This window comes from Ischnura elegans, chromosome 1, assembly GCF_921293095.1.
Source record: "Ischnura elegans chromosome 1, ioIscEleg1.1, whole genome shotgun sequence".
NCBI classification, from domain to species: Eukaryota; Metazoa; Arthropoda; class Insecta; order Odonata; family Coenagrionidae; genus Ischnura; species Ischnura elegans.
Window position 1 is genome coordinate 166,226,862 of NC_060246.1, and position 27,017 is coordinate 166,253,878.

General features: G+C 40.6%; 1 protein-coding gene across 12 annotated transcripts; it reads right to left on the reverse strand.

The window, feature by feature from the left end:
• Window positions 1-1,840: 1,840 nt before the first annotated feature.
• On the reverse strand, window positions 1,841-10,479 carry LOC124173300. Of its 12 annotated transcripts, none has more exons than XM_046552866.1 (11): window positions 8,750-10,479; window positions 6,408-6,869; window positions 5,927-6,226; window positions 5,516-5,752; window positions 5,039-5,359; window positions 4,582-4,881; window positions 4,171-4,407; window positions 3,694-4,014; window positions 3,304-3,540; window positions 2,827-3,147; window positions 1,841-2,669 (listed from the first exon to the last, which is right to left on the reverse strand). In XM_046552866.1, exons 1-11 carry the CDS (start codon window positions 9,068-9,070, stop codon window positions 2,319-2,321), a joined length of 3,408 nt encoding a protein of 1,135 aa, XP_046408822.1. In that variant the 5' UTR covers window positions 9,071-10,479; the 3' UTR covers window positions 1,841-2,318. The 12 variants fall into 12 exon arrangements, with proteins under 12 accessions (XP_046408822.1, XP_046408791.1, XP_046408815.1 ...); XM_046552835.1 differs by having other exon boundaries at window positions 5,537-5,752; window positions 5,906-6,226; XM_046552859.1 differs by having other exon boundaries at window positions 5,060-5,359; window positions 5,906-6,226.
• Window positions 10,480-27,017: the final 16,538 nt, after the last annotated feature.

Below are 27,017 nucleotides of genomic sequence, written 5' to 3' on the forward strand. Positions count from 1 at the left end.
CCCTCGTACAGTAGCATGTGTCTCAATCGATTTTCCGAAACAGCTAAATAGGGCGCCTCCGGGACTATTACAATCGAGGCGTTTACATTTGGTAATAGGACGGGAAGTGGTACTACCTTAAAAAGCCGAAATAATTGATTTCCCGATTGCATTGGGATTTCCGCCATAATCTTAATTTTACACGACACAATGGCGTAAGATACGCGTGCCAATGCGTAATACTTATAAATTTCCGCGGGTGTGAGGGGGAAGGGAAATTTCGTTCCAGTCGCAAGGTGTGGCTGGATTTGTTTTAATGAGCTTAATAGGTCAGCGGGGTTAATGAAGGGCTAAGCAAATTGTGTATCGTGCTCTCCCATGCGTGTTTAAGGAGGATGAGGTCCTCCCTGATCTCGGCCAACACGGCTTCTAATTGACGGAAGCACGCCGAAATGGCAAACGTAGTTGCTACGCGATGAGTCATGACTCGCAAATCTTCGCCTAAATTAATGTTGATTAATGCAATTTCCCTCGCGAGTCTTTCCGTTATGGTTCCGACCTTTTCTATGGTAGCTTTATTCTTTTTACTTAAAGCATAGGTGGAGTTTATGAGCGTAGCTTGAAGTTTAGTTACGTGTAAGTTTTTATTGACTGCGGACTGGAGGACGCCTTCCTCCTTTTTGAGGTCTTCTAAATCTGCGTCTGTCAATGTGCCAAATAAAAATTTCAGAACGTCCCCTCCTATGTTGAGGAGACCTCTACGCTGCCTACTTAATGAATTTTCAAATTTCCAAAGTTTGATTAGAATATTGTTTACGGCCGTCTCCAATTTGCTACCTTCCGTTATTATTATGTCCTGTACCAGTAATGCGTGCGGGTTCTTGCCCTTGGTGTCGGGAAGCGAATAATCATACACTAGCATTTGAAGTTTTAGACCCAATGTTTATTTCCTTTTAAAAACCCAATTTCCCAAATCAATTCACGCAAAAGGCATGAAGTAATAGTGAATTTGTGCGTCCAGAATAGCCAAAATTTAGAACATTACCAAAGTCTCGGGAAGGAGAGGAGCTGCTGGTGATGGCACGGGTGGATAGCGAGGCGCTTAGGTCGCACGGGCCGTACGGCCCGTGCTTCGACTCCAACTGTGAGGTTACTGAGTGAGTCCTGTGTGCGTCAGTCTCAATAGCATCTCCATCGTGCCATTATATAGGGAAGTGGAACCAGGATGTTTTCGTCCAAGAGGAAGGGAAAGAGGAAGGTTAGGCGTTCTTGAAAGTGAAAAGGTGCAAATCCCGAGGCATAGTTTGTCATAGCTGTCTATTCGGAGACGTCACACAACAACATATTTATGCATATTTTGGAAATTGAAATCTTCCATTTCCGGATCACTACATATCTAAAAGGGACTAAAAACTCTGACAAATCGAAACACTTCTCTAGGAACAAGTATAGGCATTTTTATTGTAAATAAATTTGATACTTTTTACGGCTTTACACATAATCTTTATTCAATAGATTTTACAAGTTCTTCGCAAATCTCTACTATGCCTTCCTCACAGTGACATGTCATTTATCACACAGTCAAACCATGAGTAATTCTCCAAACACTCAACAAAACTTTCCTCACTAATGACCGAGTAATTTATGTTGAATACTCGAGGGTATAATTCATTTGCGGAGTGAATCAGAGAACTGTTATTATTTACCGACTTAAAACACGATGGAACATGGCGTATGTTACTAGCGGTAATAATTTCTGTTTCAGCCGAAGAGTTGACGGCTTCATCGCATTGTGTAAATTCACTTTCAACACACGTTACTATGATTTCGAACACTATTTGCACGTCATCATCCGAATCCACGGTTTCATTTTTCAACCGCGGTGACCAGAATGACTTGTCCATTCTCAGTGGTGTGAAGTTTGGTGGAATTGGTTTCCTCTTCGGTGTGGGTGTAAATGGCTGCTGCTCGTTTTCACCGAAATCGGAGCTGTTAGAGCTCCGAATTCGGTGAAAACGAGCAGCAGCTCCAAGAGTTGGGAAGTGAGGGAAGAAAACATCCCTGTGGCTTTTTCAATACTATTCCTGTACTCTCTTGGAACTTCATATAATACATTTTTTTTAACAATCCGAACAATCAGTATTTTATCTTCCTCTCTCTCTCCCCCTCCTCACAATAACTATCAAATAAAATATTTCACAGTACACTCACTACACCATAATAAACATATATGATTGTATAACCACTTTTTCAATCAAAATTTTATCAAAACACCGCACAATATATGACATTATATAAATTTGCTTGAAAAGTCTTTTACTACCACAATATAGAAATCATCAAAAATGAGCCTCTGGAAAAACTCGAACTTTAATTCTTTTATACTGAACCTCCTCCTCCACTGTCGAGTGTCGTTCGGATTCAACACGAGGCGTCTCCCGTTGCTGAGTTGAGACTTCTGGCTCGGTACGCGAAGAATGGTGGTACATGCTGCTGTGGTCGCGAACAAGCAGCCGCGGGCAGCGCGCGTTCACCGCGTTGTAGCTCCTCCTCCCGCATCTGCTGTGGCGACTGCTGGTGTGGTCGCGAACAAGCAGGCGTGGGCAGCGCGCGTTCACCGTGTTGTAGCTCCTCCTCCCGCATCTGCTGTGGCGTAGGGTGGTGTGGACGCGAACTAGCAGCCGGGGGCACTACACCATAATAAACATTTATATCTATAATCACTTTTTCAATCAAAATGTTATCAAAACACCGCACAATATATGACATGATATAAATTTGCTTCAAAAGTCTTTTACTAACACAATATAGAAATCATCAATGATGAGCCTCTGGAAAAACTCGAACTTTAATTCTTTTGTACTGAACCTCCTCCTCCACTGTCGAGTGTCGTTCGGATTCAACACGAGGCGTCTCCCGTTGCTGAGTTGAGACTTCTGGCTCGGTACGCGAAGAATGGTGGTACATGCTGCTGTGGTCGCGAACAAGCTGCCGTGGGCTGCGCGCATTCACCTCGTTGTAGCTCCTCCTCCCGCATCTGCTGTGGCGACGGCTGGTGTGGTTGCCAACAATCAGCCGTTGGCAGCGCGCGTTCACCGCGTTGTAGCTCCTCCTCCCGCATCTGCTTTGGCGTAGGGTGGTGTGGACGCGAACTAGCAGCCGGGGGCACTACACCATAATAAACATATCTATAACCACTTTTTCAATCAAAGTTTTATCAAAACACCGCACAATATATGACATTATATAAATTTGCTTAAAAAGTCTTCTATTACTAACACAATATAGAAATCATCAAAAATGAGCCTCTGGAAAAACTCGAACTTTAATTCTTTTGTACTGAACCTCCTCCTCCACTGTCGAGTGTCGTTCGGATTCAACACGAGGCGTCTCCCGTTGCTGAGTTGAGACTTCTGGCTCGGTACGCGAAGAATGGTGGTACATGCTGCTGTGGTCGCGAACAAGCAGCCGCGGGCAGCGCGCGTTCACCGCGTTGTAGCTCCTCCTCCCGCATCTGCTGTAGCGTAGGGTGGTTTGGACGCGAACTAGCAGCCGGGGGCACTACACCATAAGAAACATATCTATAATCACTTTTTCAATCAAAATTTTATCAAAACACCGCACAATATATGACATTATATAAATTTGCTTAAAAAGTCTTTTACTAACACAATATTGAAATCATCAATAATGAGCCTCTGGAAAAACTCGAACTTTAATTCTTTTGTACTGAACCTCCTCCTCCACTGTCGAGTGTCGTTCGGATTCAACACGAGGCGTCTCCCGTTGCTGAGTTGAGACTTCTGGCTCGGTACGCGAAGAATGGTGGTACATGCTGCTGTGGTCGCGAACAAGCTGCCGTGGGCTGCGCGCATTCACCTCGTTGTAGCTCCTCCTCCCGCATCTGCTGTGGCGACGGCTGGTGTGGTTGCCAACAATCAGCCGTTGGCAGCGCGCGTTCACCGCGTTGTAGCTCCTCCTCCCGCATCTGCTTTGGCGTAGGGTGGTGTGGACGCGAACTAGCAGCCGGGGGCACTACACCATAATAAACATATCTATAACCACTTTTTCAATCAAAGTTTTATCAAAACACCGCACAATATATGACATTATATAAATTTGCTTAAAAAGTCTTCTATTACTAACACAATATAGAAATCATCAAAAATGAGCCTCTGGAAAAACTCGAACTTTAATTCTTTTGTACTGAACCTCCTCCTCCACTGTCGAGTGTCGTTCGGATTCAACACGAGGCGTCTCCCGTTGCTGAGTTGAGACTTCTGGCTCGGTACGCGAAGAATGGTGGTACATGCTGCTGTGGTCGCGAACAAGCAGCCGCGGGCAGCGCGCGTTCACCGCGTTGTAGCTCCTCCTCCCGCATCTGCTGTAGCGTAGGGTGGTTTGGACGCGAACTAGCAGCCGGGGGCACTACACCATAAGAAACATATCTATAATCACTTTTTCAATCAAAATTTTATCAAAACACCGCACAATATATGACATTATATAAATTTGCTTGAAAAGTCTTTTACTACCACAATATAGAAATCATCAAAAATGAGCCTCTGGAAAAACTCGAACTTTAATTCTTTTATACTGAACCTCCTCCTCCACTGTCGAGTGTCGTTCGGATTCAACACGAGGCGTCTCCCGTTGCTGAGTTGAGACTTCTGGCTCGGTACGCGAAGAATGGTGGTACATGCTGCTGTGGTCGCGAACAAGCAGCCGCGGGCAGCGCGCGTTCACCGCGTTGTAGCTCCTCCTCCCGCATCTGCTGTGGCGACTGCTGGTGTGGTCGCGAACAAGCAGGCGTGGGCAGCGCGCGTTCACCGTGTTGTAGCTCCTCCTCCCGCATCTGCTGTGGCGTAGGGTGGTGTGGACGCGAACTAGCAGCCGGGGGCACTACACCATAATAAACATTTATATCTATAATCACTTTTTCAATCAAAATGTTATCAAAACACCGCACAATATATGACATGATATAAATTTGCTTCAAAAGTCTTTTACTAACACAATATAGAAATCATCAATGATGAGCCTCTGGAAAAACTCGAACTTTAATTCTTTTGTACTGAACCTCCTCCTCCACTGTCGAGTGTCGTTCGGATTCAACACGAGGCGTCTCCCGTTGCTGAGTTGAGACTTCTGGCTCGGTACGCGAAGAATGGTGGTACATGCTGCTGTGGTCGCGAACAAGCTGCCGTGGGCTGCGCGCATTCACCTCGTTGTAGCTCCTCCTCCCGCATCTGCTGTGGCGACGGCTGGTGTGGTTGCCAACAATCAGCCGTTGGCAGCGCGCGTTCACCGCGTTGTAGCTCCTCCTCCCGCATCTGCTTTGGCGTAGGGTGGTGTGGACGCGAACTAGCAGCCGGGGGCACTACACCATAATAAACATATCTATAACCACTTTTTCAATCAAAGTTTTATCAAAACACCGCACAATATATGACATTATATAAATTTGCTTAAAAAGTCTTCTATTACTAACACAATATAGAAATCATCAAAAATGAGCCTCTGGAAAAACTCGAACTTTAATTCTTTTGTACTGAACCTCCTCCTCCACTGTCGAGTGTCGTTCGGATTCAACACGAGGCGTCTCCCGTTGCTGAGTTGAGACTTCTGGCTCGGTACGCGAAGAATGGTGGTACATGCTGCTGTGGTCGCGAACAAGCAGCCGCGGGCAGCGCGCGTTCACCGCGTTGTAGCTCCTCCTCCCGCATCTGCTGTAGCGTAGGGTGGTTTGGACGCGAACTAGCAGCCGGGGGCACTACACCATAAGAAACATATCTATAATCACTTTTTCAATCAAAATTTTATCAAAACACCGCACAATATATGACATTATATAAATTTGCTTAAAAAGTCTTTTACTAACACAATATTGAAATCATCAATAATGAGCCTCTGGAAAAACTCGAACTTTAATTCTTTTGTACTGAACCTCCTCCTCCACTGTCGAGTGTCGTTCGGATTCAACACGAGGCGTCTCCCGTTGCTGAGTTGAGACTTCTGGCTCGGTACGCGAAGAATGGTGGCACATGCTGCTGTGGTCGCGAACAAGCTGCCGTGGGCTACGCACATTCACCTCGTTGTAGCTCCTCCTCCCGCATCTGGTGTGGCGACTGCTGGTGTGGTCGCGAACAAGCAGGCGTGGGCAGCGCGCGTTCACCGTGTTGTAGCTCCTCCTCCCGCATCTGCTTTGGCGTAGGGTGGTGTGGACGCGAACTAGCAGCCGGGGGCACTACACCATAATAAACATATATATCTATAATCACTTTTTCAATCAAAATGTTATCAAAACACCGCACAATATATGACATTATATAAATTTGCTTAAAAAGTCTTTTATTACTAACACAATATAGAAATCATCAAAAATGAGCCTCTGGAAAAACTCGAACTTTAATTCTTTTATACTGAACCTCCTCCTCCACTGTCGAGTGTCGTTCGGATTCAACACGAGGCCTCTCCCGTTGCTGAGTTGAGACTTCTGGCTCGGTACGCGAAGAATGGTGGTACATGCTGTTGTGGTCGCGAACAAGCTGCCGTGGGCTGCGTACATTCACCTCGTTGTAGCTCCTCCTCCCGCATCTGGTGTGGCGACGGATGGTGTGGTCGCGAACAAGCAGCCGTGGGCAGCGCGCATTCACCTCGTTGTAGCTCCTCCCGCACCTGCTGTGGCGACGGCTTGTGTGTTCGCGAACAAGCAGCCGTGGGCTACGCGCATTTACCTCGTAGTAGCTCCTCCCGCATCTGCTGTGGCGACGGCTGGTGTGGTCGCGAACAAGCAGGCGTGGGCAGCGCGCGTTCACCGTGTTGTAGCTCCTCCTCCCGCATCTGCTGTGGCGTAGGGTGGTGTGGACGCGAACTAGCAGCCGGGGGCACTACACCATAATAAACATATATATCTATAATCACTTTTTCAATCAAAATGTGGTAAATGTCCAGAAAACAACCCCCACCGATTCCACGGAAAATTATTTCATTATTCTATGTTAAAAATCCTCCTAATTAACGTGGTGCTAGTCATTTCTTTCGCAAATGAATATTTTCCCATTTATTGACATTTTTAATTATCCACCCAAAACTACCTCTTTACCCTTTAATCACCAACTTTCGCGAGATTGGAGCAGCTCGAGGGATATTTTTTTCCAGTTGAACCCGAAACTACCCCCTTACCCGTTAATCACCAACTTACGCGACTAAAATCGAAGAATATTACATTGTCTTACCTTAAGTAGTTAGTTCTCCGGCTTCAGTGGGCGACGCGTCTTCCACATGGGATGGTTGGGGGGGGGGGGGGGTATAAAGTCGCAGCCTGCAGGAAAAACTGATGAAGTAGCTGATTCTTCGGTGTGGCACAGATGAATAAGTATCGCGACAGATACTGTTGCAAATATTCGGAACGATTCCCGGGACGCCTCACCCACTCCTTCACGTCACGCCACAGCCTCTCAATGTTTTGCGTGTCGACGGCAGGGCTATCGGGGTTCACAAAATTTTCGCTGTGGTTCACAGTATGGTGAACGTACCCGAGATATCTGATATTACAATATCCCTTCCAACAGTCACTATAAACCGTCGACCCACGTCGAATGAACTTTTCAATGAGTGGCTCCAAGCTTGCTCGATCACGTTTCTCAGGTAAAGGGACGATGAATTTCTTTTTTGAATGCCTTTCGATCCCACCGAATAGCCAAATTTGTTTAACACCGCGCCCTCGCTGATATTTTCTTCTGGCGATGAGGGTCTCGTCAATCTCCACTATCACTCCTTCGCCACCAATAGGAGACTGATTTCTTACCCAGTGTTCAGTAACTTCGCTGCAAAAGGACCGCCAATCCACGACAGTGGTTCTTGAGAAGCCCAAACACTCTGTGATTGTGTCGTGATCCCAGTGTTTGGACAGCCAGTGGTTGACGAAGATCAGAAGTTTCCAGGGTGGAAAATGCAGGCCCGAAAGGAAAGTTCCTTTCAAAGCGGAAACCTGATAATTACACCGTTTCCTTTTCTTAGTTTTCGGAACCACGTGGGTTGCTGGACAACGCCAGAGAAGTCTATCTTCGGAAAAGTGACAGAGAGCACCACAAATACCGCACTTCACAGAAGGTGCAATGACACCGTGGCGTCGTAAAAATGTTATGGCGGCGTCTTCCTTTTTATGAAAAGCCGATATATTGTCGAAGCAATTTCCTTCACAACTATCGCAACGTCCTTCCATGACGGGAAAAGTAGGAGGAATGACGACGGAAGACGTAGAAATTACGGCGGAAGACGTAGAAATTACGGCGGAAGACGTGAGCGCATACGCAGCGGCGAAGTAACTGCTTAAGGTAAGACAATGTAATATTCTTCGATTTTAGTTGCGTAAGTTGGTGATTAACGGGTAAGGGGGTAGTTTCGGGTTCAACTGGAAAAAAATATCCCTCGAGCTGCTCCAATCTCGCGAAAGTTGGTGATTAAAGGGTAAGGAGGCAGTTTTGGGTGGATAATTAAAAATGTCAATAAATGGGAAAATATTCATTTGCGAAAGAAATGACTAGCACCACGTTAATTAGGAGGATTTTTAACATAGAATGACGAAAAAATTTCCGTGTAATCGGTGGGGGTTGTTTTCTGGACATTTACCCAAAATGTTATCAAAACACCGCACAATATATGACATATAAATTTGCTTAAAAAGTCTTCTTTTACTAACACAATATAGAAATCATCAATAATGAGCCTCTGGAAAAACTCGAACTTTAATTCTTTTATACTGAACCTCCTCCTCCACTGTCGAGTGTCGTTCGGATTCAACACGAGGCGTCTCCCGTTGCTGAGTTGATACTTCTGGCTCGGTACGCGAAGAATGGTGGTACATGCTGCTGTGGTCGCGAACAAGCTGCCGTGGGCTACGCGCATTCACCTCGTTGTAGCTCCTCCCGCATCTCACGGGGAAGCAACTGAACGGTATTCTTACGGCGATTTCTGTCGCATGGTGTCGCCATCTATTTTTCATTTGCGTAACTAACTCGTATTGCCGGTAGCGTAGCGGCGCACAGTGGGCGAAATGCCCCAAAAGATGGTCAAAACTAAAAATCATTCCTATATGGCCTAAAAGATGACGTTTTATATGTTTTTGAGGTTGCTGAGTGCGATTCTGAAGTCATAATTTAAAAAAATCATGGTGAAAGATGAATTATGATATATAAATTAAAAGAAGTTCAGAATAAATAAGGCATAAACTATGAAATATAGGCAAAGTAAGAAGTTTTAAGTTTACAAAAATATGAGTGAATAATGGAATAACATAGATGAATAAAAAATTTATCTGGCATTATTTTATAAATAACAATGAATGGGTAGTTAAATGCGTAGCAATTAAATTCATGACCCAAGCAAATGTTAATTATTGCAGTGATCTCAACTTTGTAAGCAGTTCCTCAAAAGCTCCTCAGTTCAGGTGGATCACTGCTTACAAAGTCGTCTGAAGAGTTGTCGGAATATACTTCGGGAGAGGTCGATGAGGATGGGCATGAAGCTTCAGACATTGTAACACTCGGTGGTATTATCAGAAGCAACGCCTCGCTGCTTAAGCATTGCAATTTCTTTTTCGGCAATGGCCTTGGGCTGTTTATTAAAGGATCTGAAAAAATCAACAGCCTGGAATAAACATCTTGCATATTTTTTCGGCGTGAACATATCCGTGCAAAAACTTCACGAAGCCTCTTAAAATATTTATTGCACGCCTCCTGGGCTTCTTCTGACATCCATCCAATGGGCAATATGGAATTTCTATTAAATAATTCCTTTCAATGTACAAATAGTTTATGCACCGTTGTTGGCATGTTGAACCAGGGATATTAGCGCACGAATAAACGGGCAGTTTCAATTGCATACTCTTCAAATATGTCGACATCTATTTGATGGCCGCAGGATATGACTTACAAAATGGTATGCATACGTTTAATCAAATTTAAGTCCAAGCCAGTAATGGACGCAGAAACGCTGCTATTTTCAAAGGAACGACGAGCTGTGTTTCCGTCATTGCTACTCCCAAAACTTTGCTTTGGCCTCTAAACAATGAGGCCTAGGTGAGACCTGAAAAACTTTCTTTGTGCAGTCTGAAGGACAGATGTATGAAACATTCAAAGCATCGAAGCATACTAATACGTGCTAGTAGTATGGCATCCCCCGATCCGCCTCACGGTTGGAAGCATTAAACACAATAGAAAGATACAACGTGTCGTTTGTACAGCGAAGGAATAAACATTGTAAATCACGGACGTGAGCCAATAACCAAGTTGAGAAAAGGGTGCATGGTGCACCCTCCACGTCCCTGCACACTATCAACCGACTCCTTCCCCGTAAACCAAACAGCCGATTCAACGCGCTGAAAACCAATTGGACTCTTCCCCCCAAACATCTCCAAACCAAGCCCACATTCCTCATGAAACATATCAAACTACAAATTGTACTTTTCACCGGAAGATTATCGGAATCCCGTATATATACAGCGGGATGTGTGACATACTCACTCACTCATGGATACAAATTCACAGCCAAAACTGTGATAGATGTGGAAATTTGACTTATTGGACGTAAAAGTAAAAAAAAATTCATCGGGAGGAAAAATCTGAAAACTCGAAAAAGTCGATTAGTTTTCGAGATATATCGACTTGAATTAACATGGGAGCCTTATGGGACTAAAACTTTTTCGCTTTTATTTCGTATTTTGAAACGTCGTAGGAACATGATATTCAATGGACGTAAACAAGATTTTTTGATTGATTTTTTGGTATGGTTGTCATAACGGTGTATTTATATTTACTATTTTTTATCATTTTTTTAAAAATTTCCAATGCTTTTCTTACGGGACTAACTTTGGAATTTTTTTTGACCAACTTGCAATAATCGTAGGACAAATTCCTTGAAACGCAAGATACTAGATTTTTTGCTTGATTTTTTGGCTATCTTGGAATATTCACAAGTCGAAAGAATTCCGAGGAATAAACGATTTTCGATTTTCCATTGTCGAGGAGACGAATATTAAATTTCGGATTTCGGCTTTGAGACTTCGGCATATGAAAATTTGGAATCTCCGTGAAAACCCTTAGAGGGTACTCCGTACCCTCACGCCCTACCCTGTTTTTCCGATAACCCTCTTGGTTAATTCATAATAAAATTCCGAAAAATATCCTGCACGTGAGAAAATCATTGTCGCCATTTTTTTGTGAAGCACACGATCTTGAATAACTTGGCAACCGTTCAAGTTAGAGGAATGAAATTTTCAGGGTTATACTATTATCAAAAAGGGCAACTTTTGACATGATAACCAATCCTCTCGATCGATTCATGTGTGAGTTATATCGATACCAATCTCCTTAGTTACGCTTTCTTCGCTAATAACTATTTTGTTATTCAAGGTATGAATACGAAATTCAAATGTAATACTAAAATTGACGTGCTTAATCTGTCAAAAGTTAATTCAAGCGGATCGAATAATTAGAAGCGAAGTTATAATCGATCCAAGGGTGCATTCGATACATGTCTTTTTCAGACTTGTTTACATAGTTACGGGGATAAAAATTTTAATAATTTGCTTGGACAGCAACGTACTATACGTACATGTAAAATATTTTGTTGAGTAATGATTCCTTTGGAAGATATATCGAAATGAAATAATTTCGATAGGTCTAATTTTCTCCTTTGTTATTGACCGTAGATGCCCGAAATTTTAAGGATAGTACGTGATTGGTGATATAAGATTTCTGTTATCTTTGTGTCACCATGGCAACCATAGTTTTAACTTTATGGCTAAATATATTTTCAATGTAAAGTAAATGGGGATATGTCAAAATCGTTTTATACAAGTTTCCTCACAATCACACGATCTTGAATAACTTGGCAACCGTTCAAGTTAGAGGAATGAAATTTTCAGGGTAATACTATTATCAAAAAAGACAACTTTTGAAATGATAACCATTCCACTCGATCGATTCATGTGAGAGTTATATCGATACCAATCTCCTTGGATACGCTTTATTCAATAATAACTATTTTGTTATTCAAGGTATGAATACGAAACTCAAATATAATATTAATGTGTACCTTCCTAATCAGACAAAAGATAAATCAAGCGGATCGAATAATTAGATGCGAAGTTATAATCGATCCAAGGGTGCATTCGATACATGCCTTTTTCAGACTTGTTTACATAGTTACGGGGATAAAATTTTTAATTATTTGCTTAGACAGCAACGTACTATACGTACATGTAACATATTTCGATGAGTAATGATTCATAATGAAGATATATCGAAATGAAATAATATCGATATGTCTCATCTTCTCCTTTGTTATTGAATGTAGATGTCTGAAATTTTTGGGATAGTGCGTGATTGGTGATATAAGATTTTTGTTATCTTTTGGTCTCCGTGGAAAACCATAGTTTTAACTTTATGGCGAAATATATTTTCAATGTTAAGTAAATGGGGATATATCGATATCGTTTTATACAAGTTTCCTCTTTTGCGAGATTAATAAAAATATAAGGACATGATCCTTACCATAGAGGTCACATTTAGCAATGATGAACATCCCGCTCTACCCGTTTTCCAACAAGAAAAATCGAATCTAAAATGCTGGAATTCGATTTGTCGCTTACATATTTTTTTATTTAATCATGAAAGGGACTTAAACTCTTACCGGTAGATAAAGAAAGGTACAAAACAAGATAAAAGTTTCAATAAACTAATGCAGTCGTTATAGTTGACGTTGTGTTCGATAAAATTGTGTACTGTTGAGATTCCTTTTGCAGACCTTTTACTATAGTTGCTGGGATAAGACTTTTAACGGTATGCTAGAAGGTAACTTACGATTCATACATATAAAATATTTTGCAGAAGTACATCCCCTTTTCAAGATATGTCGATATGAAATTATATCGATAAGTGTCATTTTCTCCTAGCATATTAACCGTACCTACCCCATATTTTTGTCTTTTAGTACGGTATTTATATTAAGGCCATCTTCAGCCAACAGAAACAAAACTGGATGGTTTACTCACGCGATAAAAGATGTCACGTCATATTGTTTCGTTGTAAAAAACACCGTTTTCCCATATTTAAGCCACGAACAGAGATACTTTGGTCTTATTTATTGTCATTGCGATTGCCAATCTAATTAGAAATTGAACCCGTATGTATTCATTTGGCACATCTGTCGGAATAATAGGGATTCGTGGCAGTAATACATCTCCTTGGAACATGCTATTTATATCTTAGTGTGATGGGAAAATATTTCAAACGGCATAAACAATATTGACGGTCGTCAAGGGAAAGGTAAGCGAAACACGCTAAACTTGAACCTTTTTTGGATGTTTATTTCTAAATTCAGTGTAAATCAGGTATAAAACGAAATGGATCTGCAGTATTAAGAAGGTGCAATTCTTTTCCTTTCGAATGATATATGGCTTAACTTAATGTGACCATTTCCACTAATTTTAATGTGCAAATACAAATACGTCTGCAGGCATTAAAAATTTGATTTACATATATTTCTTATGGAAATGACTCATAGCACATTCCAGGGACTCATGAGCCCAAGAAGCTCAATAAGAAACCAATCAACTCTTCTTAATCATAACTCCCGATCCCCGTTACGTAATATCAGGTGAAGGATAACGAAAATGATATTTCCTCATAACATGTTCTACGAAATGAAGTTAACAGTTTCTTTCAGCGTCGTTGATTACTCAGAAAAAATTAAAATATTCCGATACTCAGAAAATGACGATTTACAAAGGATTAACACAACATTTCGTGAAACTATTCCTGACCAAGCGTTCGATTTTTACCATCGAGCGGGAGTGAAAGTGACTTTGAATCAACGATATAACTCTTCGCGGGGAGTTTAATTAACTTAATTCAAATAAAGTAGTTAAATAACACACTCATTTAAATGAAATGTGCACTCTATTGTCGTTCCGACCAGAATAACAGCCTATTTATGTCACCAAGTTATAGCCAACGTTTCGAATTATTTTAAATAATAATCAGGGCTATGAATAAGATTAATAGATACACAGCAGGTATTTCTCCCTTATATCTGTTTTATTTATTTAGGTTAGGGACTGAAACTCTAGTTGGTAGATAAAAATAAGGTACAAAACGAGATAAAAGTTAAAGAAAAGTAATGCAGCAGTTACAGTTGAAGTTTTAATCGAAAAAATTGTGCGTTTTATACATCGCTTTTGCAGACCTGTTACTGTATTTGCTGCGATAAGGCTTTTAATGGTATGATTGAAGGCAAGGTAGTATTCATACAAATTAAGTATTTAGCAGAACTACATCCTGTTATCAAGATGTATCGATATGAAGTTATATCAGTCGGTGACATTTTCTCCTACCATATAAACCGTACCTGACCGAAATTTTTGTCTATTAGTGCGATGAAAAGTACGATATTTATAGTAATTCAATCTCTAGCCAACACAAATAAACTGGATGTTATACCGCACGCGATAAAACATGCCACGTAAAATTGTGTCTGCGTGAAAAACAAAGTTTTCCAATATCTAAGCCACAAACAGACATACTTTGGTCTTATTTATTGTCATTGCGATTGCCAATCTAATTAGAAATTGAACCCGTATGTATTCAATTGGCACATCTGTCGGAATAATAGGGATTCGTGGTAGTAATATATTTCCTTGGGACATGCCATTTATAATTTTGTGTGATAGAAAGATATTTCAAACGGCATAAACAATATTGACGGTCGTCAAGGGGACAGTAAGCGAAACACGCTAAACTTGAACCTTTTTTGGATGTTTATTTCTAAATTCAGTGTAAATCAGGTATAAAACGAAGTGGATCTGCAGCATTAAGAAAGTGCAATTCTTTTCCTTTCGAATGATATGTGGCTTAACTTAATGTGACCATTTCCACTAATTTTAATGTGCAAACACAAAAACGTCTGCAGGCATTAAAAATTTAATTTACATGTATTTCTTATGACAATGTCTCATGGCACATTCCAGGGACTCATGAGCCCAAGAAGCTCAATAAGAAACCAATCAACTCTTCTTAATCATAACTCCCGATCCCCGTTACGTAATATCAGGTGAAGGATAACGAAAATGATATTTCCTCATAACATGTTCTACGAAATGAAGTTAACAGTTTCTTTCAACGTCGTAGATAACTCAGAAAAAATTAAAATATTCCGAAAATCACAGAAAATTACGATTTACAAAGGATTAACACAAGATTTCCTGAACTTATTCCTGGCTATATAGTTAAAACTCTTCAATAATATACAACTATGCATATGATTTTAGGAAAGGCAATCGTTTCAGAAATATTTCATTCGATATATCCGCGAAAAAATAAAAATGGTGGACACTACTCATTTGTTTCCCGGGAATGTCTTACTTTTTACTGTATTACTCTCAAAATATGAATGCCATATGGGCATCCTCTCTTACATATGATAGTAAATAAATGTGACCATATATCTTCGAACCCCGGAAACACCAACAAAAATTAAATCATGCATATATGTCTCCTTTTCGGGTACTTTTCGTTACAATTACCCCAATTTTTCAACCCCTACCATGTCACGGAAATTATGTGGACGATTGGTGACCCCGTTTCCCCAATACACCCCGAAAAAAGTTGAATTTTTCATTTTGAAGTCTACTTTTTGGGTACTTTTCGTCACAATTTCACCGCTGATCCCTACCCCCACGAATCATCCCTACGGAGGTCACGTGAAATACTGGTGACCGCAAGCAGTACACCCATATAAACCCCAGGTATCCCCCTGAAACTATCAAAAATGTAAAATGTGACATTAACTCTCCTTTTTGGGACTTTCTGGCCGACATTACGCCGCACTGCCCGTCCCGTCACAGCTCTAGATATGGAATATTTGCCAATAAAGGGCCACCGTGAACCATACGGGAAAAAAACCTGAAAACCCTCGATGACCTCCTGGAACCCCCCAGGAAATTTTAATTTTTTAAGGTCGCCTTTACGGGTAGTTTTCCTCACCATTCATCAGTGTTCCCTAAACCTACGAGTTATTAAAACCCCCGACAACCCCGTTAAACTTCCCAAAAAATAATTTTAGTAAAGGTCGCCTATTTGGGTATTTATCTCCAGAATTCCGCCACTGTTCCGGATCCCTACGACTATCGGCACGGAATTTATGAGATCGATTTATTACCACTGGTTGACCACAAATATGAAACCCCCGGTATTTTGCTGAAACCTCCCCTTAAAAATTAAAATTTCAAAATAGGTTTTTCTTTGATGGGTACTTGTCGCCGCCACTACGCCACATTGCCCTACCCTTTCCAATCATCGCAACAGAATTAATGTGGATTTTTGTTATCCGCACGTATAACACACATTAAAACCCCTACATTCCTCTGGAGCCCCTGTCGGAGGAGGAGACCCGTCTAACCACCGAGGAGGCGAAGCCGCCCCTCAACCATTACTAATAGATTTGACTTGACGAGGTCGGTCGTAGGGGACAGTCGCTACCCGCGGTTGCGCCGCGGCTTCGCCGAATCTCGTTTCGAAATATGCAAAAGTAAAAACGTCTGCAGGTATTAAAAAGTAGCATTATCTGCATTTCTTATGGAAACGACTCCGGACCCTTTCCAGGGCCTCATAGGCCCAAGAAGGTCAATGAGAAACCAGTGAACTCTTCTTTACTGGGTTCCATTTTGGCGAATCTAGGCAAAAGAAAGATAAGATCAAAAGCTATACTGTACAGGGAAAGATATGAATGCAAATATGTACTGCTATGAATGCCAGTGGCGCAGCGAGGGGGAGAGGTTATGTGGGATAGGTTCAAGGCTCTAAATAAGTGAAATATATTTTACTTACTTGGGTTAATATATCTTTCGGAATAGTGCTAGAATTAATAAAAATATCCCTCACAAAGCCGTAAAAATCACCATTTTGAGCCTTTTACCTTAATTTTTTTTCCGGCGGAAGGCCTCCGCACTTCCCGCTTACCCTGGTGGTAATGCAATATACCTCCAAACCCCCCAGTATTAGTTGTGCCTGAAACCCCTCCTAGCCTTATTTCGTAGCTGCGCCCCTGCCACCAATCATGCGGTTAATGAATATGGCGAATCTCGGCAGATGAAAGATCAGATCGACAGCTATAGTAAACAAGGAAAGATACGAATGGAAGCATGTACTGTTTTCAATACATTCTCAAAATATATACTTAAGGGATCTTAGGGGAGTTTTAATAACTCAATTAAAATAAAAGAGTTGAATAACACACTGAATTCAATGCAATTTGCACACTATTGTTGTTCCGTCCCGAATAACTGTTTATTTATTTTTATTTATTTATTTATTTATGCAACGCCTTACTTCATAGCAACAATGCAAAATGACCAATCTGGAAAGCGTAAGCGGTGGTGAAAGGTACCCTCCGTGCACTCATGCGTAGGAGTTAGGGAAGAGTGTTTGGGGTACAGGAATCCCGGAGACTGAACCGATTATCAATGGAGCCACAGGAAACGTATGGTGTTCTTTGTTGACGGTACCTCTACGCTCAGGCAAGCGATCGATTTCAACCATGGAGTGGAAGTGAAAGCGACTTTGATGTAGCGATGTAACTTTTCGAGGTGAGTTTAAATAACTTAATTCAACTAAAGTAGGTAAATAACACACTGATTTCAATGCAATATGCACTCTTTTGTTTCAACCAGAATAACTGCCTATTTATTTCACGCATTATTACATAACAGAAAGCCTAAGCGACCAATTTCGACCACAATATTTCGCGCTGCGGCGATGAAAATGGTTTGAATTTAAATTATAATTGTTAATATTGTAGAAAAATAACCCTCCTGGTTGTCGCACCCATGTACTTTGCTTTACCTTCCTGGCACAATCTCTCGCTTAGCAGTGATGAATGTTGTTTTGAATGTAAATTTATGCGGAAAATGTTTGTGAAAAATCTTTAGTTAGTGGTTATGGGTGTCATCTAACCCTGATTTTCCTTAATGTTGCCCTCTCTCGCGTAACAGTAATGAACATGTTTTGGAATTTAAATTTTTATGGATAATAATAGTGAAAATACCTTGCGCAACTGGTTGTTACTAAAGTCTAACGCTGATTTGCGTTCGTGAAGCCATGCATCCCGTAAGAAATAAAAACATATTTTAGAATACCTATTTTTATTTATAATGTTAATGAAAATAACTTACATGCCTTGTGATAGTTTTTTTGTCTCGATAAGTCGCGTTCCTATTGCCATGTCTCGCATAACGTAGAAGAAAAAGTTTTAGAATTGCTAATTTTAAAGATGTTAGACAACATTAAACTTACAGGTCTGGTGATATTTCTGTTTCACTTTATTCCGCGTTCCTATAGCCAAATAGTAGGCTGCATAATCAAATACATCTGTGGAAGTTAATCTGTCATGGAAATGGAATTGAAGTTATTACGGCCTATAAAATTATGCAATTAGACAGAAAATTAATTTACATAGCATCATTCAAACGCAGAATTTGTACTTTTTACAATACTTTGTGCTCCCTTCCTCGTACTTGTGACAGTAAGACGAAGTAAAGTAATACCTTATGCATTCCTAAAGTTTTCTCCACTTAACATGAATAACAATTTCTTTCCGTCAACCTTTGTTCCAGTGAAAAGAATTAAACCATCTTTGAATTTTACTATTTTCCGAAAATACGCATGCTATTAATTTCATACTCCCGACCTTGTGATACTATACGGGTGGTTACAGTTTACTAGGAAAGTTAATGAATGTTTTCAGGCTCTCTTCAATTTACTTTACTCGTTTTTTAAGTAAGTCATTTCGAAAAGCTTTCGAATCGTACACATAACGGGAGAAAATGCAGTATTTCTCTATATTGTCATGTTTAGTCGCATTTTTGAGGTAAAAGAACACCAACATTTTCGGAATCACTGTACAGCTTTCATTAAATGAATAACTCTTATCACCTTCTATTTACGTACATTTGTATTTGGAATCTTGCGTTAAACCCGCATTTTAAATACAAACACTTAAGCCATACTTTACGTTCCAAGAACGGCAATTCCGTGTATGTACACTATGATCATTGTTTGGATAACTTACAATTTAACGTAACGCAGTATAATACTATCCAGACATTATTATAATTCACGAAATATTTCATTTCACGCATTTTGTACCGCGTACTACTATACGTCATTTCGGAGTGTGCTGGCGAAGCTGGCTGCGGCGGGCGCTTTACTTTCCCCTGGCCGGTAAAATTGGTCCCTGGGACTTAGTGGATAGACGTACGAGGAACGGCGTTCCGAGGAGTTCACCGTCGATGGCGGTCGTGGCACATCCAAGGGTCCGCTTCCCTCCCCTCTGCACAAGCACTTTTCGGTCACATTACTCGTATGAAAATTCTTCAAACACCCACAAAATTAGACGGCGACGGCCGTTACGAGGACTAACAGAGGTGGGCGCGGGGGGCGTCAGTAACCCCCGGGCGGCGAAGCCAAACTTTTCTAGAAACTGCTAAGGCATCCGGAAGAAGAAGTGGCGCACCGGTGGGGGCTTTTCCCCCCCCTGGGCGGCGAAGCCGCTTCTTAACGAATAACGGCGAAACAGTTACGATGACTAATCGGGGTACACCCGGGGGGGCACACTCAACCCCCGGGTGTGGCGAAGCCCCCACTAAGCGAGGAACTGCGAACCCGTCCAGGGGAATGAGCGCGGCAGCCCCGGTTAGACTGCTTTAATCTCCGGGCGGCGTGGTGCCCACAATGAGGAATGCCGAAGCCGTCTAGAGGTCTAGGCAGCGCAGCTTTGGGGGATTCCTTACGAAGCACAGCCGCGGTTAACGACTCTTCCCTCCGACTGACCGTGGCAGGGAACGGTGAAGCCGTTCGGGGAGGCGGCCGACCAAGCTGGCCGCGAAGTGGGTTCTTCAGGTTCGAGCCCTATATCCCCCGAGGACTTTGTGGACAGCGGTAGGAGAATGAGCGATAACGTTCCGAAGACTTTGCCGACGATGCCTGTGGTGAAGCAGCCAAGGGTCCGCTTCCCTACCCCCTGGCCGGCGAAGACGGTGCCTCTCAATTTTTGGTCATATTCTTCGAATAGAAATTCTTCGGACAACCACCAACTAAGACGGCGAAGCCGAACAAGGGGATTCTATATTAAAAATTGACGCCTATCGTACGACCGATCTCTTACAAAGCTTGCAGTTACATGAAAGTATGCATTACAGTTCGGAATAAGTCAACTTAGCCGCGCCCCTCCCCCTTCCGCTCTGATCAGCGGGGATTTGGGAGCGGAGGATCAGGAAACGGCGAAGCCGTTACTAGGAGTTCGCTGGCCACGACGGACGTGGCGGGTGCTAACCCTACCCAATGGCCGGCGGATCCGGTACCTAGAACTATATGGACAAGATACAAGGAACGGCGATCCGTTCCAAGGAGTGTGCTGGAGAAGGTGGGTCGGTGTGCGCTATCCTTCCTCACTGGACGGCGAATACGGCCCCGAGGACTTTGTGCACAGAGATTCGAGGAATGACAAAGCCGTTCCGAAGAAATTGCCGGTGAAGCAGACCGTAGCGTTGTAGAGGGTGCGTTTTCCTTACCCACGCCCTTCTCTAACCCGGTAATTTTGGGAACTGAGCTTCCAAGTGGTGTTTCTGCGAAGCCGGCAGATAATCCGTTTGTGAATACCTTTTACGGAAAAAAAGAATACGTTCCATTGCCCTCGACTTATTTTCGTGGGTTGAATAATGAAAATGATTACCATACATGCTGGCAATATCTTCAACCGGATGTTGGCAACAGATTGTTTTAATCTCCCTTTGCTACAGAGATGTAAGTAGAACAATTCCAAAAATCACATAAATTTCGATAAATAAAAGATTCGGAAAACATATATCGTACTTTCGGCCGACCGAGTCCTTACGAAGGCGGCTCAAGCGGGAGCTAACGTTCCCCCTGGACGGAAAAGGGGTTTTTGAACTAAATGGAAAGAACTTCGACGAATCAAGAGGCCGTTGCGAAGATTGCGACGCCGAAACCGGCAGTGGCGTAGCCGAGGGTTGGCTCTCGTTCTTCATTCGCGGTGAGATTATTCGTAAAAAAAATTCAATAAACACACACAAAATTAGACGGCGAAGCCGGATCCGGGGGTTCTAAGGGGGCGGAGCCCCCTAGCGAGCTACAGCGAGTCCCTTATATATACAGCCGGATGTGTAACTGACTGATCTACTCATGGATACAAATTCACAGCCAAAACTGTGATAGGTGTGGACATTTGACTTATTGGACGTAAAAGTAAAAAAAAATTCATCGGGAGGAAAAATCTGAAAACTCGAAAAAGTCGATTAGTTTTCGAGATATATCGACTTGAATTAACATGGGAGCCTTATGAGACTAAAACTTTTTCGCTTTTATTTCGTATTTTGAAACGTCGTCGGAACATGATATTCAATGGACGTAAACTAGATTTTTTGATTGATTTTTTGGTACGGTTGTCATAACGGTGTATTTATATTTACTATTTTTTATCATTTTTTTAAAAATTTCCAATGCTTTTCTTACGGGACTAACTTTGGAATTTTTTTTGACCAACTTGCAATAATCGTAGGACAAATTCCTTGAAACGCAAGATACTAGATTTTTTGCTTGATTTTTTGGCTATCTTGGAATATTCACAAGTCGAAAGAATTCCGAGGAATAAACGATTTTCGATTTTCCATTGTCGAGGAGACGAATATTAAATTTCGGATTTCGGCTTTGAGACTTCGGCATATGAAAATTTGGAATCTCCGTGAAAACCCTTAGAGGGTACTCCGTACCCTCACGCCCTACCCTGTTTTTCCGATAACCCTCTTGGTTAATTCATAATAAAATTCCTAAAAATATCCTGCACGTGAGAAAATCATTGTCGCCATTATTTTGTGAAGCACACGATCTTGAATAACTTGGCAACCGTTCAAGTTAGAGGAATGAAATTTTCAGGGTAATACTATTACCAAAAAGGACAACTTTTGAAATGATAACCATTCCACTCGATCGATTCATGTGAGAGTTATATCGATACCAATCTCCTTGGATACGCTTTATTCGCTAATAACTTTCTCGTTATTCGAAGTATGAATACGAAATTCAAATATAATACTAAAGTTGACGTGCTTAATCTGCCAAAAGTTAATTCAGGCGGATCGAATTATTAGAAGCGAAGTTATAATCGATCATAGGGTGCATTCGATATATGTCTTTTTCAGACTTGTTTACATAGTTACGGGGATAAAAATTATAATTATATTCTAAGACAGCCACGTACTATACGTGCATGTAAAATATTTTGTTGAGTAATGATTCCTTTGGAAGATATATCGAAATGAAATAATTTCGATAGGTCTAATTTTCTCCTTTGTTATTGACCGTAGATGTCCGACATTTTTAGGATAGTACGTGATTGGTGATATAAGATTTCTGTTATATTTTGGTCTCCATGGCAACCATAGTTTCAACTTTATGCCGAAATATATTTTCAATGTAAAGTAAATGGGGATATATCTAAATCGTTTTATACAAGTTTCCTCACAAGCACACGATCTTGAATAACTTGGCAACCGTTCAAGTTAGATGAATTAAATTTTCAGGGTAATACTATTATCAAAAAGGACAACTTTTTCAATGATAACCATTCCACTCGATCGATTCATGTGTGAGTTATATCGATACCAATCTCCTTGGATACGCTTTCTTCGCTAATAACTATTTTGTTATTCAAGATATGAAATCGTTATTCAAATGCAATACCAAAGTTGACGTGCTCAATCTGGCAAAAGTTAAATCAGGCGGATCGAATTATTAGAAGCGAAGTTATAATCGATCCAAGGGTGCATTCGATACATGTCTTTTTCAGACTTGTTTACATAGTTACGGGGATAAAATTTTTAATTATTTGCTTAGACAGCAACGTACTATACGTACATGTAACATATTTCGATGAGTTATGATTCATAATGAAGATATATCGAAATGAAATAATATCGATATGCCTCATTTTCTCCTTTGTTATTGAATGTAGATGTCTGAAATTTTTAGGATAGTACGTGATTGGTGATATAAGATTTCTGTTATCTTTTGGTCTCCGTGGAAAACCATAGTTTTAACTTTATGGCGAAATATATTTTCAATGTTAAGTAAATGGGGATATATCGATATCGTTTAATACAAGTTTCCTCTTTTGCGAGATTAATAAAAATATAAGGACATGATCCTTACCATAGAGGTCACATTTAGCAATGATGAACATCCCGCTCTACCCGTTTTCCAACAAGAAAAATCGAATCTAAAATGCTGGAATTCGATTTGTCGCTTACATATTTTTTTATTTAATTATGAAAGGGACTTAAACTCTTACCGGTAGATAAAGAAAGGTACAAAACAAGATAAAAGTTTCAATAAACTAAAGCAGTCGTTATAGTTGACGTTGTGTTCGATAAAATTGTGTACTGTAGAGATTCCTTTTGCAGATCTTTTACTATAGTTGTTGGGATAAGACTTTTAACGGTATGCTAGAAGGTAACTTACGATTCATACATATAAAATATTTTGCAGAAGTACATCCCCTTTTCAAGATATGTCGATATGAAATTATATCGATAAGTGTCATTTTCTCCTAGCATATTAACCGTACCTACCCCATATTTTTGTCTTTTAGTACGGTATTTATATTAAGGCCATCTTCAGCCAACAGAAACAAAACTGGATGGTTTACTCACGCGATAAAAGATGTCACGTAAAATTGTTTCGTTGTAAAAAACACGGTTTTCCCATATTTAAGCCACGAACAGAGATACTTTGATCTTATTTATTGTCATTGCGATTGCCAATCTAATCAGAAATTGAACCCGTATGTATTCAATTGGCACATCTGTCGGAATAATAGGGATTCGTGGCAGTAATACATCTCCTTGGAACATGCTATTTATATCTTAGTGTGATGGGAAAATATTTCAAACGGCATAAACAATATTGACGGTCGTCAAGGGAAAGGTAAGCGAAACACGCCAAACTTGAACCTTTTTTGGATGTTTATTTCTAAATTCAGATGTTTATTTCTAAATTCAGAAATTTACAAAGGATTAACACTACATTTCGTGAAACTATTCCTGACCAAGCGTTCGATTTTTACCATCGAGCGGGAGTGAAAGTGACTTTGTATCAACGATATAACTCTTCGCGGGGAGTTTAATTAACTTAATTCAAATAAAGTAGTTAAATAACACACTCATTTAAATGAAATGTGCACTCTATTGTCGTTCCGACCAGAATAACAGCCTATTTATGTCACCAAGTTATAGCCAACGTTTCGAATTATTTTAAATAATAATCAGGGCTGTGAATAAGATTAATAGATACACAGCAGGTATTTCTCCCTTATATCTGTTTTATTTATTTAGGTTAAGGACTGAAACTCTAGTTGGTAGATAAAAATAAGGTACAAAACGAGATAAAAGTTAAAGAAAAGTAATGCAGCAGTTCAAGTTGAAGTTTTAATCGAAAAAATTGTGCGTTTTATACATCGCTTTTGCAGACCTGTTACTGTATTTGCTGCGATAAGGCTTTTAATGGTATGATTGAAGGCAAGGTAGTATTCATACAAATTAAGTATTTAGCAGAACTACATCCTGTTATCAAGATGTATCGATATGAAGTTATATCAGTCGGTGACATTTTCTCCTACCATATAAACCGTACCTGACCGAAATTTTTGTCTATTAGTGCGATGAAATGTACGATATTTATAGTAATTCAATCTCTAGCCAACACAAATAAACTGGATGTTATACCGCACGCGATAAAACATGCCACGTAAAATTGTGTCTGCGTGAAAAACAAAGTTTTCCAATATCTAAGCCACAAACAGACATACTTTGGTCTTATTTATTGTCATTGCGATTGCCAATCTAATTAGAAATTGAACCCGTATGTATTCAATTGGCACATCTGTCGGAATAATAGGGATTCGTGGTAGTAATATATTTCCTTGGAACATGCCATTTATAATTTTGTGTGATAGAAAGATATTTCAAACGGCATAAACAATATTGACGGTCGTCAAGGGGACAGTAAGCGAAACACGCTAAACTTGAACCTTTTTTGGATGTTTATTTCTAAATTCAGTGTAAATCAGGTATAAAACGAAGTGGATCTGCAGCATGAAGAAAGTGCAATTCTTTTCCTTTCGAATGATATGTGGCTTAACTTAATGTGACCATTTCCACTAATTTTAATGTGCAAACACAAAAACGTCTGCAGGCATTAAAAATTTGATTTACATGTATTTCTTATGGAAATGACTCATGGCACATTCCAGGGACTCATGAGCCCAAGAAGCTCAATAAGAAACCAATCAACTCTTCTTAATCATAACTCCCGATCCCCGTTACGTAATATCAGGTGAAGGATAACGAAAATGATATTTCCTCATAACATGTTCTACGAAATGAAGTTAACAGTTTCTTTCAACGTCGTTGATTACTCAGAAAAAATTAAAATATTCCGAAAATCACAGAAAATTTCGATTTACAAAGGATTAACACAAGATTTCCTGAACTTATTCCTGGCTATATAGTTAAAACTCTTCAATAATATACAACTATGCATATGATTTTAGGAAAGGCAATCGTTTCAGAAATATTTCAATCGATATATCCGCGAAAAAATAAAAATGGTGGACACTACTCATTTGTTTCCCGGGAATGTCTTACTTTTTACTGTATTACTCTCAAAATATGAATGCCATATGGGCATCCTCTCTTACATATGATAGTAAATAAATGTGACCATATATCTTCGAACCCCGGAAACACCAACAAAAATTAAATCATGCATATATGTCTCCTTTTCGGGTACTTTTCGTTACAATTACCCCAATTTTCCAACCCCTACCATGTCACGGAAATTATGTGGACGATTGGTGACCCCGTTTCCCCAATACACCCCGAAAAAAGTTGAATTTTTCATTTTGAAGTCTACTTTTTGGGTACTTTTCGTCACAATTTCACCGCTGATCCCTACCCCCACGAATCATCCCTACGGAGGTCACGTGAAATACTGGTGACCGCAAGCAGTACACCCATATAAACCCCAGGTATCCCCCTGAAATTCTCAAAAATGTAAAATGTGATGTTTACTCTCCTTTTTAGGACATTCTGGCCGACATTACGCCGCATTTCCCTTCCCCTCACAGCTCTAGATATGGTATATTTGCTAAAAGCGGGCCACTGTAAACCATGCGGGAAAAAAAAACTGAAAACACTCGATCACCTCCGGGACCTTCCAGAAAAATAAAATTTATTAAGTTCTTCTTTCCGGGTAGTTTTCGTCACCATTCAGGCCGTGTTCCTCAAACCTTCGAGTTATTAGAACCCACGATAACCCCGTGAAACTTCCCAAAAAGATTATTTTCTGAAAGCTCGCCTATTTCGGTATTTATCGTCAGAATTCCCCCACTGTTACAGATCCCTACGACTTATCGGCACGGAATATATGAGAACGATTGGTGACCAGTGGTTGATCACAATTATAAAACCCCCGGTATTCCGTTGAAACCCAACATAAAAATGAAATTGGCCATTAGGTCTTCTTTTATGTGTACTTATCAACGACATTACGCTGCATAGCCCTACCCTTTCCAATAATCACTATAGAATAAATGTGGACTACTGTACCTAATACTATTTTATGCATATTAAGTGCAGTATACCACTGCCAAGGAGTGCCACCGATCAGAGGCGCAGCGAGGTGGTTTTGTGGGATAACATCCCCCACCCCGGAGCTCACAGAAATGTTTAAGTTTAATCTATTTTACTTAATTGGATTAATATTGCTGATAGAATAGTGTGACAAATAAGAAACTATCCCTCGGAAGGGCGTAAAAATCGCCAATTCGAACCATTTATCTTAATTTTTTCCGGCGGAGGCGGCCGGAAGGCCTAAGGCACCTCCCGCTAACCCTGCGGGTATGCA